The sequence below is a fragment of the Scardinius erythrophthalmus genome (genome assembly GCF_964197995.2).
Source record: "Scardinius erythrophthalmus genome assembly, chromosome: 2".
In the NCBI taxonomy this organism is placed as follows: domain Eukaryota; kingdom Metazoa; phylum Chordata; class Actinopteri; order Cypriniformes; family Leuciscidae; genus Scardinius; species Scardinius erythrophthalmus.
In genome coordinates this window covers 11053560-11070586 of record NC_138222.1, presented here as the reverse complement: position 1 = coordinate 11070586, position 17027 = coordinate 11053560, and the positions used below count along the sequence as shown (strand labels likewise).

Sequence of the window (17027 nt, the reverse complement as noted above, 5' to 3'; positions counted from 1 at the left end):
TTGCATTAAATTATATTTTAGTTTACCATAAATACTTTTCAGGACATTCGGTTATTCAGTACATTAAGTAATTATGAACTGCCATATAAATATGTATTTAAGTCTTACTTAAGTCAGTCAAAAAAGCATTTTAACGTTGAGCTAACTGCATTTAATAAAACTGTAAACTAAATTTAAACTAGGGCTGCCCACGATTTTTCTAGTCGACTTGTAGTCCTTCATTTAAGCCATTAGTCGACTAATCGCACATGTTAATAACATACTAAACCAGAATGAGCTTTTAATATATATGTGTGTAATATAGCATATTCCACGCTCAAGCGCATGCATAAAGCCTGGGGTGCTTCTCATTTCTTATTTGTGCATCCTCGTTTCCTTTCCTCGCTTCCTTTCCTCGCGTCTCAGCTCCACCCCCTATAGGATGCGAGGGAAGGCTACAAGGACAGAAAAGGAGGACGGAGGAATCGAAGGAAAGCTTTTTTATTCGTTGGAATACTTGATCACTCTAGCGTAACTTCACAGTGTCATCAGCAGCGCTCAAAGGATCTGCTCTTATGTTGTTAAAGTTTGGTTATTTAAGAAATTCATAATAAATAATAATAAAGCAAGATACTCTGTTGAAGTAAACTTTTTAAAAAAATTAAACTTGCGTCACGTTTAGTCGATAAAACACTTCTGCAAAGGATACAATCGCTCATGACTCCTCAGGAAGCCTCCTCACTCCTTGATCCTTGCCTCCTCACAGTGCAATTAGAGAATTGAGATGTCCTTAAAGATGGCTGTGCTCGATCGGTTTCCGGGTCATAGGATGGAGGACGGAGGAGCGAGGAAACGAGGGGGGATATTGAGAAGCACCCTTGGTGTATACTCACCACGTCCGCAAACATTATGTCATCGAGGTGTGGGCGGTCATGCGCAAGACCACATTTCGCTTGGCGGTGTGCATGGCATTTTTGTAACTTCCGCTTCCGAAGATGCATGATTGCTAGACAACTCTAGCCGACCATGTACGTCTGTACCACCACCCAGTTTGCGCTTGTCTTATTAATTTCATTTTTTTTTTTTAAATGAGACTATGATAGAAGAAATAAGCCTTTTTAAAGAAAATAAAGGTCCATGTTAAAAAAATTCATGAAATTAAAATAAAAATGTCTAATGAAATTTAGTTTTATACATGGTTCTCATATACCTTACTTCTCACCGCTGCTTCCTGATGGTTTATAGGACAATTACTCCCAGTCGCCCCCTGCCATTTCAAAGAATAACACAGCAGCGAGCGCGTCAAGTATAAATGCCTCGTCCATATGGGGAGATGCGCGCACAGTCAGCGGAAAAACAAGGCTTAAAGCTTAAAGAATATTTTAATGATTTATTTATTAATAAACTAGTGTTTTATGTGTCAGTGTCGACTGCAAAGATGAAGTTGACAATGCTGACTTACTATCTCTGCAGTATAGTGGATATGCCTTTAGAGAGAAATGCATCTTTTATAGGTATTACATAAGCAGAGAATATTTATTTTCCTTTTGAATTGGTTTGTTTAAAAATAGACATTTCAAGCTTTCTATAGATATATTTCTCATGTCTATGAGGCAAGTAGCCTATACGCTGAGTTTCAGTTCATTTTTGTGAAGCGCTCCAGTTCACGGAGCCCGAGACAGCAGAAAGTGCATCCTGTTTGTTTTCTTTATTTTACACAACACTTTCTTATTGTGAGTTTACACAAATAAAAGTAGACCCTTTTTGTTGTATTTGATGGCCGAGTGCGGGTGCTGGTGGTAAGGTACTTGTGTGTGTGCGGTTTGCGGAAGAATAAAATGACTCGCGGGACACTCGCAAAATAGAAATATCGAAAAATAAAACATCTAAAAACAAATGAATTGTTATAAATTTATTGCACAAAAGCAACAAAAACAACTAAAGGCTAGGCGACACTTAACTTGAAACTATTTCATGGAAGTTTCATGGACGTACAGAAAAAATCTATTTATACTTTTATTCGGGCTCATTGAGAGCACATAGTTAAAAATGAGTGGAACAGAAAACATACACTGTCCAGAGATATTAAGAGGCTACATCAAGTATAAACAGAAGTCAGGAAAAGACACTCTACTGTCTCATCTGAAAAAAAGTAACAGACATTGATCTCAGACAAGTACCTTTGTTGTTATTATTGTAATTCGATTGCCATTTATGCAAAGTACTGAGAACTGAGATCAGAGCATGGTCTGTCTGTTCTAATCTATGTGTACACTGCAAGCAGTTGCCATAAAAAATGCCGTACACCATGGACTGGATGCTTGAATAAGTTAGTTACCAGAATTAGCACTAGTGAAAGATCAGCTTGAGCGTTTGATGAATAAAAATGTGCAAGATCCATTTGCACTTTTGGTCACATGATGGAAAGTCAGTGTTTCTGAATTCTCTGTTGCAGTTTTATGTGTAGAAACCCTTGTGTTTATTTTGATATACAGTACATAGGCAATGATTGGGCGTTTTAAAAATCATTGCAAGTTAATGGCTCAAGTAGCAACAGAAGGTTTGGTCTATATTGGACCAAAGACCTATATAAACACGAGGATGTAATCAGTAACCAAGGAAACTGATACTAAACAAAGCAGGGAAACAGGAACTATAAGGAAACGATATAGAATATCATCCATAAAACGGAACATAGACCTGACATTACACTCCTCTCCCAGAAGGCATGTCCTCGTGCCGTAAATAGTCCAGTAGTGGAAGGAGGGTGGGGGTTCTGGAGATGGACGTAGGGCTGGCGACAAACAAGACCTTGGAAGAGCTGGCAGAGGAAGATCCCATTTTGGAGCCGATGGAGGGAGGATCCAGGGTGGAGCCTTGGCTGAGGGTCCGGATGAAATCTGGGGATCGACAGACAGATGCGGAGCCGGGGGAAGTGTAGACCCATGCGGAGCCGAGAGGGCGACACCGCAGGCCGGGAAGTTCTAGGCAGACCTGCTGGATCGCGGGACCAAGGTGGCGATGGGGTTTTGGCAGACCAGGGCGACGCCTGAGGGAGGGAGGAGTCCGACAGAGACGAAGGAGTGGAGGGATGAGGTGCACCAGAGGGCCCCGAAGTCTGTGGCGTAGGCAGAACGACGACTGACCAAGCGCAGCCGGGGGGACGAGTGGGAGTACGGTGGAGCTCGAAGGCTGGAGGACCACGGTGGAGCCTATGGTTAGGTTTCCTAGCTTTAGCCACCCCATGTATAATACCCTAGTTCAACCACTGCTGTATGTACAGTTTTTTTTTTCTCTTAAGAAATATACTCTTAAGATTTGAAGTACACTACAAGTGCACATTCAATACATTAAAGCACACTTTATTTCCCAAGTGCAGTCTTCAAATAAGGGTTGACAGGGATAAAGTAGATCATAAGACTATCAAACTAGATCTTTTGATATAGAGAATCTGATTTCCCCAGTGAATAGGTCAAATCAAAGTGTGTTAGCACAAATTAGTTATTGACTGTCTCTGAGAGTACATTTGGTTACGTCTATTCACGTCATTACGGTCTGAACAGGTTCAAATAGCTCTTTAAGGTAACTTGCACAATTTCACTTTTTTTTTTTCAGTGCACAGTAAGAGACACTGCAATGTGTGAGCTCTATGCATGACCCAGTTCTTTTGGTTTTTAACCCTGTGCATTCAAGCAGCTCGACATGACACAACAAAACAACATTGCACCAATTATAATCAACAAAATCTCAATCATGTTGCTCGCTTACTGCATTGGCAGGAAGTCATGAAATCTAAAACAGGTCAACCTTTACTCCATCAAAGGATCTGACTGGAGATTCAGGTATGAGGTGACATTTGGGACATGTTTCAAACTTACATACGCATACAAGCAAAAAATATACCTCTCACATTCATGCAGAATGCTCCTCATAACCTTTAAATCTTAAATGTATATTTTAAAAAGCTGTACTTGCACATAATTTAAAATTAATTAAATAAAAGGCCAACACTTAAGTGTACTTAGAGTACACATTCATGACTGTTTCTGTATGCTTTTAAAAAGTGCACTTTGTAATAATGTCAAATTATAAGTTTTACTTTTAAATAGATAGCAATAATAAATGCAATTATTTTGATGTGTTGTCTAACATACAAGGTATGTTATAAGCACATAATGTTCAAGCACAGGTATTAGTGCTTGAATGTTGTGTGTTATTCAAAATTACATCTAACATTAAAGGGGTCCTATTATTTTTTCACTTTTCCAACAGGTATCACTTTACAATGACTATGAACTAAGAATAAACACTATTTATATTGCATTTAAAAAATCTTAGTTGATGTTAATCTCATCATTTTAAGATCAAAAGTTAACATTAATTAATGCTTTGTGAACTAACATGAACAATTCACTGACATTAACAAAGGTTTACAAATGCTTTAACATTTAGTGCTCATTATTAGTTTATATTAGTTATGTTTATAATGTAAGTTAGTTTATAATGTGTTATGTACATAAAAGTTAAAAGCAGTGCATAAAGTGCTTACTTTTAAGTGTGAGTGTTAAGATTAATGTCACATTAACTGTGACAGTTAATGACTGCTCTCATTGTCTGCATATTGTCTGTGTTGTAGAGCTCTACCATTGGATGAGATGCTTCTGGTGAAATCCCAAAACAGTGTTTTTGCTCGTCTATGAGAGCTGAGCAATATTATGTTTAATAGGTGAAATTTCTTTAACTGTTCTTCAGTAATTAGAAGGGATTATGTAATAAGTCTGAGATCAATTTCATTTTCCCCCTTCTGTCTCTCTCTCGTCCTCACCATTGTTTTTGTTCCTTTAAAAAGACGAGACGGCAGACCCCGTCCTTTGAGGTTTGTGTTGCTTGGCAACTGAATGCAAAATTTTGGAGTGCGTGTGTTTGTGGAGAGCTGTGAGAGAGCGAGAGCTTAGATGAAAAAGACAGAGGCAGTGAGCGAGAGAGAGAGAGAGAGAGAGAGAGAGAGAGAGAGAGTGTGTGTGAGAGAAGAGAGAAAGGTGGGAGGAAATAAAGAATGAGAAGGAAAGGGAAGGTGCTATTTTTAGGCATGTCAGTAATCATTGCACATGATGTTCTTTGCGTTAGCCAAATATTTGTGTACATTTCACATGAGTAGGTGGCTAGAGAATCCCTTACAAAGACAAACCCAATTGCTGCAGTCAAATAAAAAACAAATCATGCTGCATCATTTTTGACGATGTTATAATTAAAGACATTGAGTGTTACCTCTTCTGACATGCTGCATAAAGGTCACATGACATGAGCAGAAGTAACACAATGTGGATGCTTTTGACTGGATATGATTTGCCAAATATTTAGGGAAAGTAACCCTAACAAGCCCATTGACCATATACATCTACCTGTCTTATGAGAGAAAATATATATTTCACAGCAAATGCACATTTATTATGACCGCCGCTAGCGTAGCTAGCGAAAGCGGTCATATAGACCTTATGCACCAGAGAAACAAGGGCGCCGCCATCTTTGGAAAATTGTCTTTTAACTTCCGTTTTGCGGTCGCTCTGTATATTTATATGGCATTTCTGTCCAGGAGTAATTAGCTTTTTAAGTGGATTTACTTAATGTAAAGTTAACGAAAGTTATCATGAGGACTGTAATGTTTAAAGCAGATGACTTAACAAATGTAAATCGACCGGGAAGATTTTAAAACGAGCCGTTCATTAATAAACACGCAAAACGCTGTGAAAATACAGACCGGAAGTCAAAAGACAATGAGCGCAGCGCTGAAAAGGGGCGGAGCTACATAAGGTCTATAGGGATTGTCAAAGTTTTTTTTTTTTTTTTTTTTCGTCACCTTACTGAATTTTTCGTCAACGATACCAGGGACACCGAAGCACCGGGGAACATGAAATTTGGTGGGCATGTAGCCCCACTAGACTTCTAAGGAAAAATTTCGTTTGGTCCCCGGGGGCCACTCCCCCCCCCGCGCTGGGCCCCCCCAAACCCCAAAAATGCAGTTTTTCCTAAATAACTACCTGAACCGTGGCACCGAGGATGAAGAAATTTTTATGGTATGTTGGTCTTCTAGACTTTTAAGGAAAAATTTCGTTTGGTCCCCGGGGGCCACTTCCCCCCCCCGCGCTGGGGCCCCCGTAAATTTTTCGTCAACGATACCAGGGACACCGAAGCACCGGGGAGCATGAAATTTGGTGGGCATGTAGCCCCACTAGACTTCTAAGGAAAATTTTCGTTTGGTCCCCGGGGGCCACTCCCCCCCCCGCGCTGGGCCCCCCCAAACCCCAAAAATGCAGTTTTTCCTAAATAACTACCTGAACCGTGGCACCGAGGATGAAGAAATTTTTATGGTATGTTGGTCTACTAGACTTTTAAGGAAAAATTTCGTTTGGTCCCCGGGGGCCACTTCCCCCCCCGCGCTGGGGCCCCCGTAAATTTTTCGTCAACGATACCAGGGACACCGAAGCACCGGGGAGCATGAAATTTGGTGGGCATGTAGCCCCACTAGACTTCTAAGGAAAATTTTCGTTTGGTCCCCGGGGGCCACTCCCCCCCCGCGCTGGGCCCCCCCAAACCCCAAAAATGCAGTTTTTCCTAAATAACTACCTGAACCGTGGCACCGAGGATGAAGAAATTTTTAAGGTATGTTGGTCTACTAGACTTTTAAGGAAAAATTTCGTTTGGTCCCCGGGGGCCACTTCCCCCCCCCGCGCTGGGGCCCCCGTAAATTTTTCGTCAACGATACCAGGGACACCGAAGCACCGGGGAGCATGAAATTTGGTGGGCATGTAGCCCCACTAGACTTCTAAGGAAAATTTTCGTTTGGTCCCCGGGGGCCACTCCCCCCCCGCGCTGGGCCCCCCCAAACCCCAAAAAATGCAGTTTTTCCTAAATAACTACCTGAACCGTGGCACCGAGGATGAAGAAATTTTTATGGTATGTTGGTCTACTAGACTTTTACGGAAAAATTTCGTTTGATCCCCGGGGGCCACTTCCCCCCCCGCGCTGGGGCCCCCGTAAATTTTTCGTCAACGATACCAGGGACACCGAAGCACCGGGGAACATGAAATTTGGTGGGCATGTAGCCCCACTAGACTTCTAAGGAAAAATTTTGTTTGGTCCCCGGGGGCCACTCCCCCCCCGCGCTGGGCCCCCCCAAACCCCAAAAAATGCAGTTTTTCCTAAATAACTACCTGAACCGTGGCACCGAGGATGAAGAAATTTTTATGGTATGTTGGTCTACTAGACTTTTACGGAAAAATTTCGTTTGGTCCCCAGGGGCCACTTCCCCCCCCGCGCTGGGGCCCCCGTAAATTTTTCGTCGGGAACATGAAACTTGGTGGACATGTAGCCCCACTAGACTTCTAAGGAAAAATTCCGTTTGGTCCCCGGGGGCCACTCCCCCCCCGCGCTGGGCCCCCCCAAACCCAAAAAAATTCAGTTTTTCCTAAATAACTACCTGAACCGTGGCACCGAGGATGAAGACATTTTTATGGTATGTTGGTCTACTAGACTTTTAAGGAAAAATTTCGTTTGGTCCCTGGGGGCCACTTACCCCCCCGCGCTGGGGCCCCCGTAAATTTTTCGTCAACGATACCAGGGACACCGAAGCACCGGGGAACATGAAATTTGGTGGGCATGTAGCCCCACTAGACTTCTACGGAAAAATTTCGTTTGGTCCCTGGGGGCCACTCCCCCCCGCGCTGGGCCCCCCCAAACCCAAAAAAATGCAGTTTTTCCTAAATAACTACCTGAACCGTGGCACCGAGGATGAAGAAATTTTTATGGTATGTTGGTCTACTAGACTTTTACGGAAAAATTTTGTTTGGTCCCCGGGGGCCACTTCCCCCCCCGCGCTGGGGCCCCCGTAAATTTTCCGTCAACGATACCAGGGACACCGAAGCACCGGGGAACATGAAATTTGGTGGGCATGTAGCCCCACTAGACTTCTACGGAAAAATTTCGTTTGGTCCCCGGGGGCCACTCCCCCCCCCCCCGCGCTGGGCCCCCCAAACCCCAAAAAATGCAGTTTTTCCTAAATAACTACGTGAACCGTGGCACCGAGGATGAAGAAATTTTTATGGTATGTTGCTCTTAAGGGCCCACATCAACCTAGCCCATAATCACTCATTTGTGATTTGCGCCCCTCCCATAAAAAATGAAAATGCAATATTATTCTGCTTTAATCGCCCCTATCTTCAGTGGAGATGTTCAGAACTGCACCATATTTCATGTGTATGATTAACTTGACATCCTCTGGGGGTATCCTCTGCTAAGTTTTGTAGAATTTCATCCATGGGGGGGGTATAAAATAAATTCATTTATGTGCACATTTAGTGACTGTACACTCATCGGCCTGTAGATGGTGCTGTTGAGCGAAGGGTTGCTGGTTTAGGATGATACTGTCACACACACACATGCAGGAATACAAACAAACGCAAGCATGCACACACACTGACATCCACACGCACAGACACACACCCATACACACACATACAAATCCACATGCACAGACACACACACACAAACACACACGCGCACACATGTACGCACACATACATACACGCACAGACACACACACACACAGACACACACACATGCACACACACACACACACACACGCACACACACACACACACACAGACAGACATGCACATACTATTACTTTTTTTAGGTATATACATAAACACGCAATACAGCCAAATTACTCCACGTCATTTATTTTTGTGGAAAGCCAGTGCAGGCCTGAGCGGCGGTCATATTTTGTTCCGCGATGCGGTACATCTAGTTACTGTCATTTTACTTTTTATTTGGAGACAATCAAATGTTTAGATATTGAGATATTTGTGTTAAAGTCTCGCTACTGCATGGCTGAAGTCACATCCTATTGCATTTTTCAATCCAGCGATGAAACTAGAGTATTGATCAAAATTAAGATATCAATAGGCTAAATCAAATACAACCTGACATGATATTTTATTGTTTTACTATTTGAAAGTAATATTCAATGTTATGCTAACAACTAATATTGGAATAAAACAAAAGGGATCACATGGAATTACTGATTTCATTTACTAAAGGGCATTTGGATCATGTAAACAAATAAAAATGGTAATTTGGTAATATAGGGGGTATCCATTGACTTTAATATGCATAATCCAATATGTAATGGATTTAATAGGGGAAACTGCGAAAACAGGAGGAAAACAAACGACTATCTTAAATTAAAAGCAGTTGTAAGACAGTATTCCATACAACTTACCAATGAACCAGTGGTCCATGGACATTGACATGTGGCCAGCAATCCGTTTCCTGACATTTATGTACCTGATTTTGATGCCTGTGAATGTTTTATCTAATATGTCGTCATTGTCAGGGCGTGGTGCAGGCAGAAGACGAGTCAAAAAGTTGAAATGCAAACTTTTACTTACAATATAATTCTAACAGGTACAGCAAAGACAGGCAGAAGACACACACACACACACACACACACACACAGACACACACACACACACACACACACACACACACACACAGACAGAATTAAAATCAATATTAATCTATCATGTCTAATAATGGATTTGGAAAAAAAAATTATTAATGTTTTAAATGAAATACTTTTTAACTAAATTATCTTTACCCTATTTTTTTTTTTTTATTATTGTAAAGGTTTGGAATGACATGATGACAGAATATTCATTTTTGGCTTTCTATTCCTTAAAACTTTGCCATTTGCAAGCACTGCTTAAATTTTACTAGCCTACCTTCGTAACAGCCATTTTGACTTGAAGAACTTTAAATTATAATACAAAAATCTAGGTACTTTAAAAGTTAGTTCAAATAATGATGTGCCATTTTCCACAGCAATCTGAAATAGGCTTTATTTTTGGAACTTACACCTAACTGAGGCTTTCTCACTTGCACCCACATAGCGAAAAGACAAGCTCTGCCACTGTGTGTCCCCATATTTGCATTAGTAAATTGTGGCCCGATGAAGCTATACCTGATATCAGTTCCCACTTATTCTCACTTCTTTCTTTTTTCTTTTTCTTAGTTTTTACATAATTCACAGGTCAGGACATGGACATGCTATTTAAACACAACTTTACAACATTTACAACATTTTTTTTTTTAAGGCTAAATATTTAGTCATTTTATTGATTTGACTGCATTTACACTATTGTATGAGAACAAAACTTGAGCTAAATAATGGCACTGTTATGTTCTGTAGAGTCGCTTTATAGCTGATTCAACTTTGTTTCATACTTGAATTGCTTCAGTCACACAATCAGACAGAAAGACAGATGCTGTCATACATTCAAGCCACCAAAGCCTTTTCTCTATCAAATTTTTTCTTGCAATTTGAGGTATTTTACACTATACTTCCTTGATTTGATTGTCACATAGAACTGGGTGAGCCATCCTTGAGCTGTTTTCAGTCAGTTCAGCTGCACTGTAGCTAAACTTGGCTCCAGCTGGTAAGAAAAAGGGAAACACAAGGCCAAATTGGCTGCTTGTATCCAAGAGGCGGAACAGATGACTGTGAGGTGAAAAGTCACAGTGACGTATTTGTACACTGACACAAGCCAGACTCATTGGAAAAAATGCATTTCTTCTTGCACATTTCAGGGCACTTTAAAGTGACATGACCGGTGAGTGGTGCTGAAGGGTTAATACTTTATTACATTTGAAAATAACTTGCCACCTACACTAAACCCAGGGATGTACAGTGTGACATATATATGTCACAGATAACATGAAAAAATTGATTTGTGTTGTGAATAAATTTACCACAGTAGCATGCATGCGATACAGTTTTTCGTGTGTGAGACATGGCCGCTTGTTTGTGTGAAGTGAGTGAGAGTCTGTTGTGTCACTTGTGTGCTTGTTTGTGTGTGAGGTTAATATGGGGCTGCACAGTTAACCGAAATTAAACCGAATTCGTAATTTGGTTTGTGCAATTATAAAATTGCAAAGTTTTAATTAAATAAGTATATGCACAGCATGTCCTGTTTGATGGTGAAGCAAAGCATTGAGATCAGAGTTCGATCGGTTTGCAGTAAATGCTGCTCCATCTCTGCAAGCTGTAAGTTTGAGTCACTTAGAAAACATGCATTTGAAAAAGCAACATGCACCAAACATCTGTCCACACTTGTAAAGAGAAGCATTTACAAACCAGTTGTCCAACAAAAAAACAAAAACATTTAATGACGTTTTTACTCCAAACTCGCTTCTTAACGTCAGCCGGGTATTTGAAATAACATCCATTTGTGATCTGATGTGGCTTCATATCATAGAATGAGGCAGAAATTATATTAATTTATAGTGTTCTATAGGGCTAGGTAAATGATAAAGAAAAAATATTTTTTAGGTTTTATGACCTCTATGAGCCTCACTTCTAGACTTTCTGCGCAAGGGCGCCCTCCAGTTATGAGTATGAATGAAACAGACATTACATTACATGTGTGTACTCACTAATGCACACAACTTCCTATTTGTGGTAAAAATAGGAAAAATAATACTTCTCTCAAAAGAAATTTGAAGTAAACATATGTGAATCCTTAAGTTTTCCTCCAGTGTGGAAAAGTTTTTTCTCTCAGTCGGTACATAAGATTTCCTGACAAAAATTAAGATATTACTGTCACAGATTTCTATCATAATAATTTAATATTTTATAATAAAACTTTAGGGCTATATAATAGGGGTATATAAACAAAATTGACTTCATGTTAAGCAATTATGTTCCTTCAGTCTTCCTACAAGAAAATTTTTGTCTGAAAATATTTATTGTTAAGGATTTCATTTGGGGGGTTGGGGGGGGGGGCAAGGTGGCTTGCCAAGGGAAAGAGACATGCTCAGAGAGGCTTACAGTGGAAATACACATGTGGGGGTCACCCAAGGGGGGAACCATGCGCATGGAGGCACCTAGCCAACGCAAAAGCTGCCGGTGGCATAACTCTGGCATTGACATCAACAGTTCTGGAGGAACTCAGGGCTTCTCGGAGGAAGCTCACCTAAGGAGAATATCGCACGTATCCAGTCCGAGGAGTGGAATGGCAAGCAAGCGAAGACACCTGAGCAGATCCTAGTACCGGCTAGATGAAGCGAGTACACGAGAGGACATTGGCTCCACTCGGAGATAGTAGAATCTCACGAATGTGGTGGGTGTCGCCCAGCCTGCAGCTCTGCAGATGTCTTTTAGCGAGGCGCCATGCGCTAGAGCCCAAGAGGAAGTCAAAATCCGGGTGGAGTGTGCCTTCACACCAAGGGGGCATGGTCGACCTTGCTGCTGGTATGCCAAGCAATGGCGTCCACTATCCAGTGAGACAACCTTTGCTTGGAGAGAGCCTTTCCCTTCAGCTTCCCACCATAAAAGACAAAGAGCTGGACTGAGGTCCTGAAACACTGCGTTCTGTCTACGTAAGCACGAAGGGCTCGTACTGGACAGAGCAGAACCAAGGCTGGGTCTGCCTCCTCCGAGGGCAGGTTCACCACCTGATCTCGAAAGGGAGTGGTGGGAACCTTGGGCACATATCCAGGCCGGGGTCTCAGGATCACGTGAGAGTAGGCCGGCCCGAATCCCAGAAACGCTTTGTCAACCAAAAATGCCTGCAGGTCCCCTAGCCTCTTAATAGAGACCAATGCAACCAGGAGCGTTGTCTTCATTGACAGGAACTTAAGCTCCACTGATTTGCTGAGGCTCAAAGGGAGCACTCTGCAGGGCAGAGGGGAGGAGCCGCAGGGAGGCACGTACGGAAACCGCACATGCGGATGACCGTCGGTGCAGAAGGGCCTCAGTCTGCTTCTGGGGGGTCGAAGACTGTTGGGCGCAGTCCTCAACCACACCACCAAAGAGCTCAGTCTGGAACATGGGAGAGCTGAGAAAACGGGTTCTCAGACCCCCCTCACATCAACCTGGCTGTGCCCATTCCTGGACCACATTTGTGGACATCACCTGGCCTAGGGATCACGCAGGTACCAATGTCACCCGTAGAGCGAGGTCAGTGCAGTGCGCAGCGGATTGACCAGTCCAGACAGGGGAGGCATAGCGGCCCTGCATGGGGGCATGGTCGAGTTTTCGCGTTCTGTCAGTGTTGGCCAGGGAAGGACCAGCGTTCCACGGCACTGCACTCAGCACTCCCTCCTCCCTGATTCCGTCAGCACTCCCTCGAAGGCGACACACAGCACTGCAGACCATGATCGGCCGACCCGGAGGCGTCCTGATGCACGTCCGAGAGAAAGGCACTGGGGGCGAGTGCTGGTAGTGCAGCACGCGCCGTGCCCAGGAACCAATCGTCAAGCCTACAGCGCTCGGGGGTAGGGCGGCGTCACTCTAACCGATGCTTTCAGCTTCACGGGAAAGTATGGCCGTCAGCTCTGGATCTGACTCGGCTAACGCTGGCACTCTCGAGAGAGGCAACGCAGTCGAATCCTCATTTCCAGAGGAATCAAGCCCGCCTTGTGATGCTGTGAGTGACATGACATCATCCACCTGAGCCCCGAAAGAAAACACTGGGTCCCCGAGAGGAACCAGGCACACACGGAAGCTCCACGGTTTGCAATGTGGAGGGAGGCGTGGCCCGAGGAATGACTTGTTGGTTATTGTGCCACACCGTAACCCTCAGATCACCCTGGCCACCAGCCAAAGTATCCCCTCTCTAGGAAGAGATAGATTGGGGTGTGGCAGAGGGGACTCCACCCACACGGAGATCATTGAGTCTCGATCTAAACATCATAATGGTCATGTTCCCGCAATGAAAACATGACTCATCCACGAGCGCTGCTGAACGTGATTAAGCCCAACACGCCAAACAGCGCTCGTGACTGTTAGGCAAATGGACCGTTAGGCAAAATGTCAACCTCTGTAGCCCCAGTGCTATGTTAATAAAAGCCCTGAAACCCTACTCTAAACCTAACTGATAGTGTTAACAAAAGCACACATGGTCTAAAAACACACTTGCTGATGTAATTGTGCCATTTTGTCTTGCTTCTACAAATCTTTGAGCTCTTTATTGTGTCTCAGGTTTCACAGGTCTCGTACCCAAACGCTCCACATCACAGGTGCAGTGCTGTACCAGGTGAACTACCGAACAAGTTTACTACATCAAAAAAGACAGACAAATGGAGCTGGTTATGTGATGCAAACATTAAAATGTATTCGTTTACAAATCTTGCAATGACAGGTTGGCATTTATGTGAGGTTGAGACTAAAAAAACAATTGTGAAAATAGAGTGTGTAAGTTTCCATTATCCTAGCTTTTCCCTTTATACAGTTTGTCTTAAAATCATTCACTTGCTCTGCAATCTGATTTACACACTTTCCTCTATTTTTGTTGGAGTCAAACACCATCTTATATGTGTGTCTTTCTCACAGAACCCCAAGACTTTCCCCCTGGGAGAGGGAAATGAAGTATTTTTAGCAGTTGCACTTCTGTGTTGCTTGTCATCTCTTTGTCCCTCCTTTTTTTCCATATTTCCTGATTCAAGTCCATGGGAAAGATATATCCTCCACCCAGTTTCTCACTTTCGCTCTGTTGCCATTGGCTTCCTGCCGCTGTTCGTCAACAATTCTCTGCCCTAGGGAAGACGTCTCCATAGTAACTGCCTTCGCTGAGGCAACTCGTCAGGACGTTCAGTGGAGCCAGGTTATTTCAGCACGATTCAGCGATTTACATAGAGCCAAAACATGTCTTTTGACACTGGGCTAGAGAAGAGGTGAAGAAGATGACAGGAAAGAGAAAGCAAAAAGAAACGAAGGACAGAAAGAGCAAGAGAAAGAAAGAAAGTCAATCAATGAGAGAAAGCAAACCAAACCATTGTAAATAAAGGAGGGGTGAAGAGGTTTTGTCTGGGATGTAAAGGGCAAGAAAAGAAAATCATCCCTGTGCATGCGTTTGTTTGCACAAGTCCTTCTCCTCCTAAGGAAGTCTGTGAAGCAGCATCCCAGTGGAAAATTGTATTGCTCAGAGTCAGAGGTGCTTTTCCAAAACATGACTGAGAACTTATTTCTCCTAAAATATCTCGGAAATATTAGTCAATTGACATGCTGTCAACAGAGCTATAAAATGAGCGTGGATAGATGATCTTGAGTATTTGCATGAATTTATACTTAAAATGTGTCAATACCACAGCATGTGTACATTTACCTTTGTTTGCATAGGCACTAAACGTACAATGCTGATTTATTGACAGCTTCTTAAACTAATTTACGAATGAACAACTTTACAGAAGTACAAATATTTACGAATCTTTATTTAATCTGTGAATACTTAATTCATGGAATTAATTGGTTAATTCTACTATATGATCAATGAGATTTTGGGTGATGTGTGCTTTTGAGTGAGATTTACGCGACTTCACAGAGTAGATCGAGATGGTATTTATTGTCACAATTTTTTTTTCTGTCTGTTTCATTTTTTTATATTGTTGAAAGTGGTTTTGTATAGGGGTTGTGTGCATGTGTGACCTATGAGTGTGTACAAATCTTTATTTAATCTGTGAAGTATTCACAATTAATTAGTATTCACCAATTAATTCATGGAATTAATTGGTTAATTCCACTATATTTATGATCAACAAGATTTTGGGTGATGTGTGCTTTTGAGTGAGATTTACACGACTGTTTCATTTTTTTTATATTGTTGAAAAGTGGTTTTGTAGAGGTTGTGTGTATGTGTGACCTATGAGTGTGAAGAAGGGAGGTTTCAGTAGCACAATGATGGGCTGCTATAAAAAGAAGTGGGTTCTGTCATCATTAAAGTTCATATTCCTCTCTGTCAGACTGTATTTATTGCCTGAACATGCAAATAGTCCACCCCACATTAAACTAAATGGGTTTTGAAAATCCAACAAGCACAACTTTTTCTAATGACTCCATGTCCATACTATGTGGTATCTTCCCATTAGCAATTCATGAGTTCCCTGAGGACATCTTCACCAAAGAACAGCGGAAGAGAGGTGCCATACTGCTACACGTGCTATGTGTGAGTGAGATGCATCTATCTATCTATCTATCTATCTATCTATCTATCTATCTATCTATCTATCTATCTATCTATCTATCTATCTATCTATCTATCTATCTATCTATCTATCTATCTATCTATCTATCTACAGTATCTATCTATCTAATCTTCTCTCTTCTTGTTGCAGGCCATCTATATGTTCTACGCACTTGCTCTTGTTTGCGATGACTATTTTGTCCCCTCCCTGGAGAAGATCTCAGAGGTGAGTCAAGCCACCTGTCAGACATTTCAGCTGGAAAACGAATGACAACACGTTACTTTTGCCAGTTCTCTGAAAACGAAGTGATGACAGCCTTGTTTCCCTGCTCCCATGGGTCAGCACTGATGCTTTGTGTCATGAACTCTGGGTTAAGTGTTTATTAACACATCAAGATTGGAAGGTGTGTTTCCTTTTGGGAAATTCCCTTTATTCATGTTCCTTTAGGAAATTACCTTTTGTTCACAATTTGTCAGGATTTAATAATTCCTTTAAAACAGCAGAGATTCATGCCACTGGGAACCCTTGTGAAAAAGAAGTAAACCTAGCATACTTTTAAAAAGAGTACTTATTACAGAAACAATATACTTTAAAATAATATACATAAGTTCTGTCACTGTTATGTTCTGTTAGTTTCTGTTTTCATGGACTTTCAGTTTGTTTTCATTTGTCACCTGTCCTTGTGCAGATTCCCGCCACTCATCTGTCTCCTTGGTTACCATCATTATTAGTTCATATGTGTCAGCTGTGTTTAATTAACTATCTTCATTTGTGTTTAGTACTTAAGTTGTTCCCTCTCCTGCACTCGTGGTGTGGACACAGTTATGTTATTGTGTTTGCTATCTGTCTACCTGCTTAAGGGAATAGCATTATTAAAACTATTGTTGTTTGGAACCTTCTTCTCCTGTCTTCGTCTGTTCGCCTGCAAACACCCCGTGACATAGGGATGGGCAAATGAAGCCTCAAGAAGCACTGAGGCTTTCCCCTGATTGTTCCGGGAAAAGATTTGAAGCATCAAGAGTGTCGAA

The 17027-nt window shown here is 42.0% G+C and overlaps 1 protein-coding gene across 1 annotated transcript in view; it reads left to right on the top strand.

The window, feature by feature from the left end:
• Window positions 1-17027, top strand: part of LOC308686120 (sodium/potassium/calcium exchanger 3) — a gene marked incomplete at both ends in the record, with an annotated part of 53679 nt that overhangs the window by 3422 nt on the left and 33230 nt on the right. The window contains 2 exons of the mRNA XM_081358506.1: window positions 15904-15980; window positions 16150-16224. Of these exons, the coding sequence (XP_081214632.1) occupies window positions 15904-15980; window positions 16150-16224 (152 nt within the window). The remainder of the gene's footprint in view (window positions 1-15903; window positions 15981-16149; window positions 16225-17027) is intronic.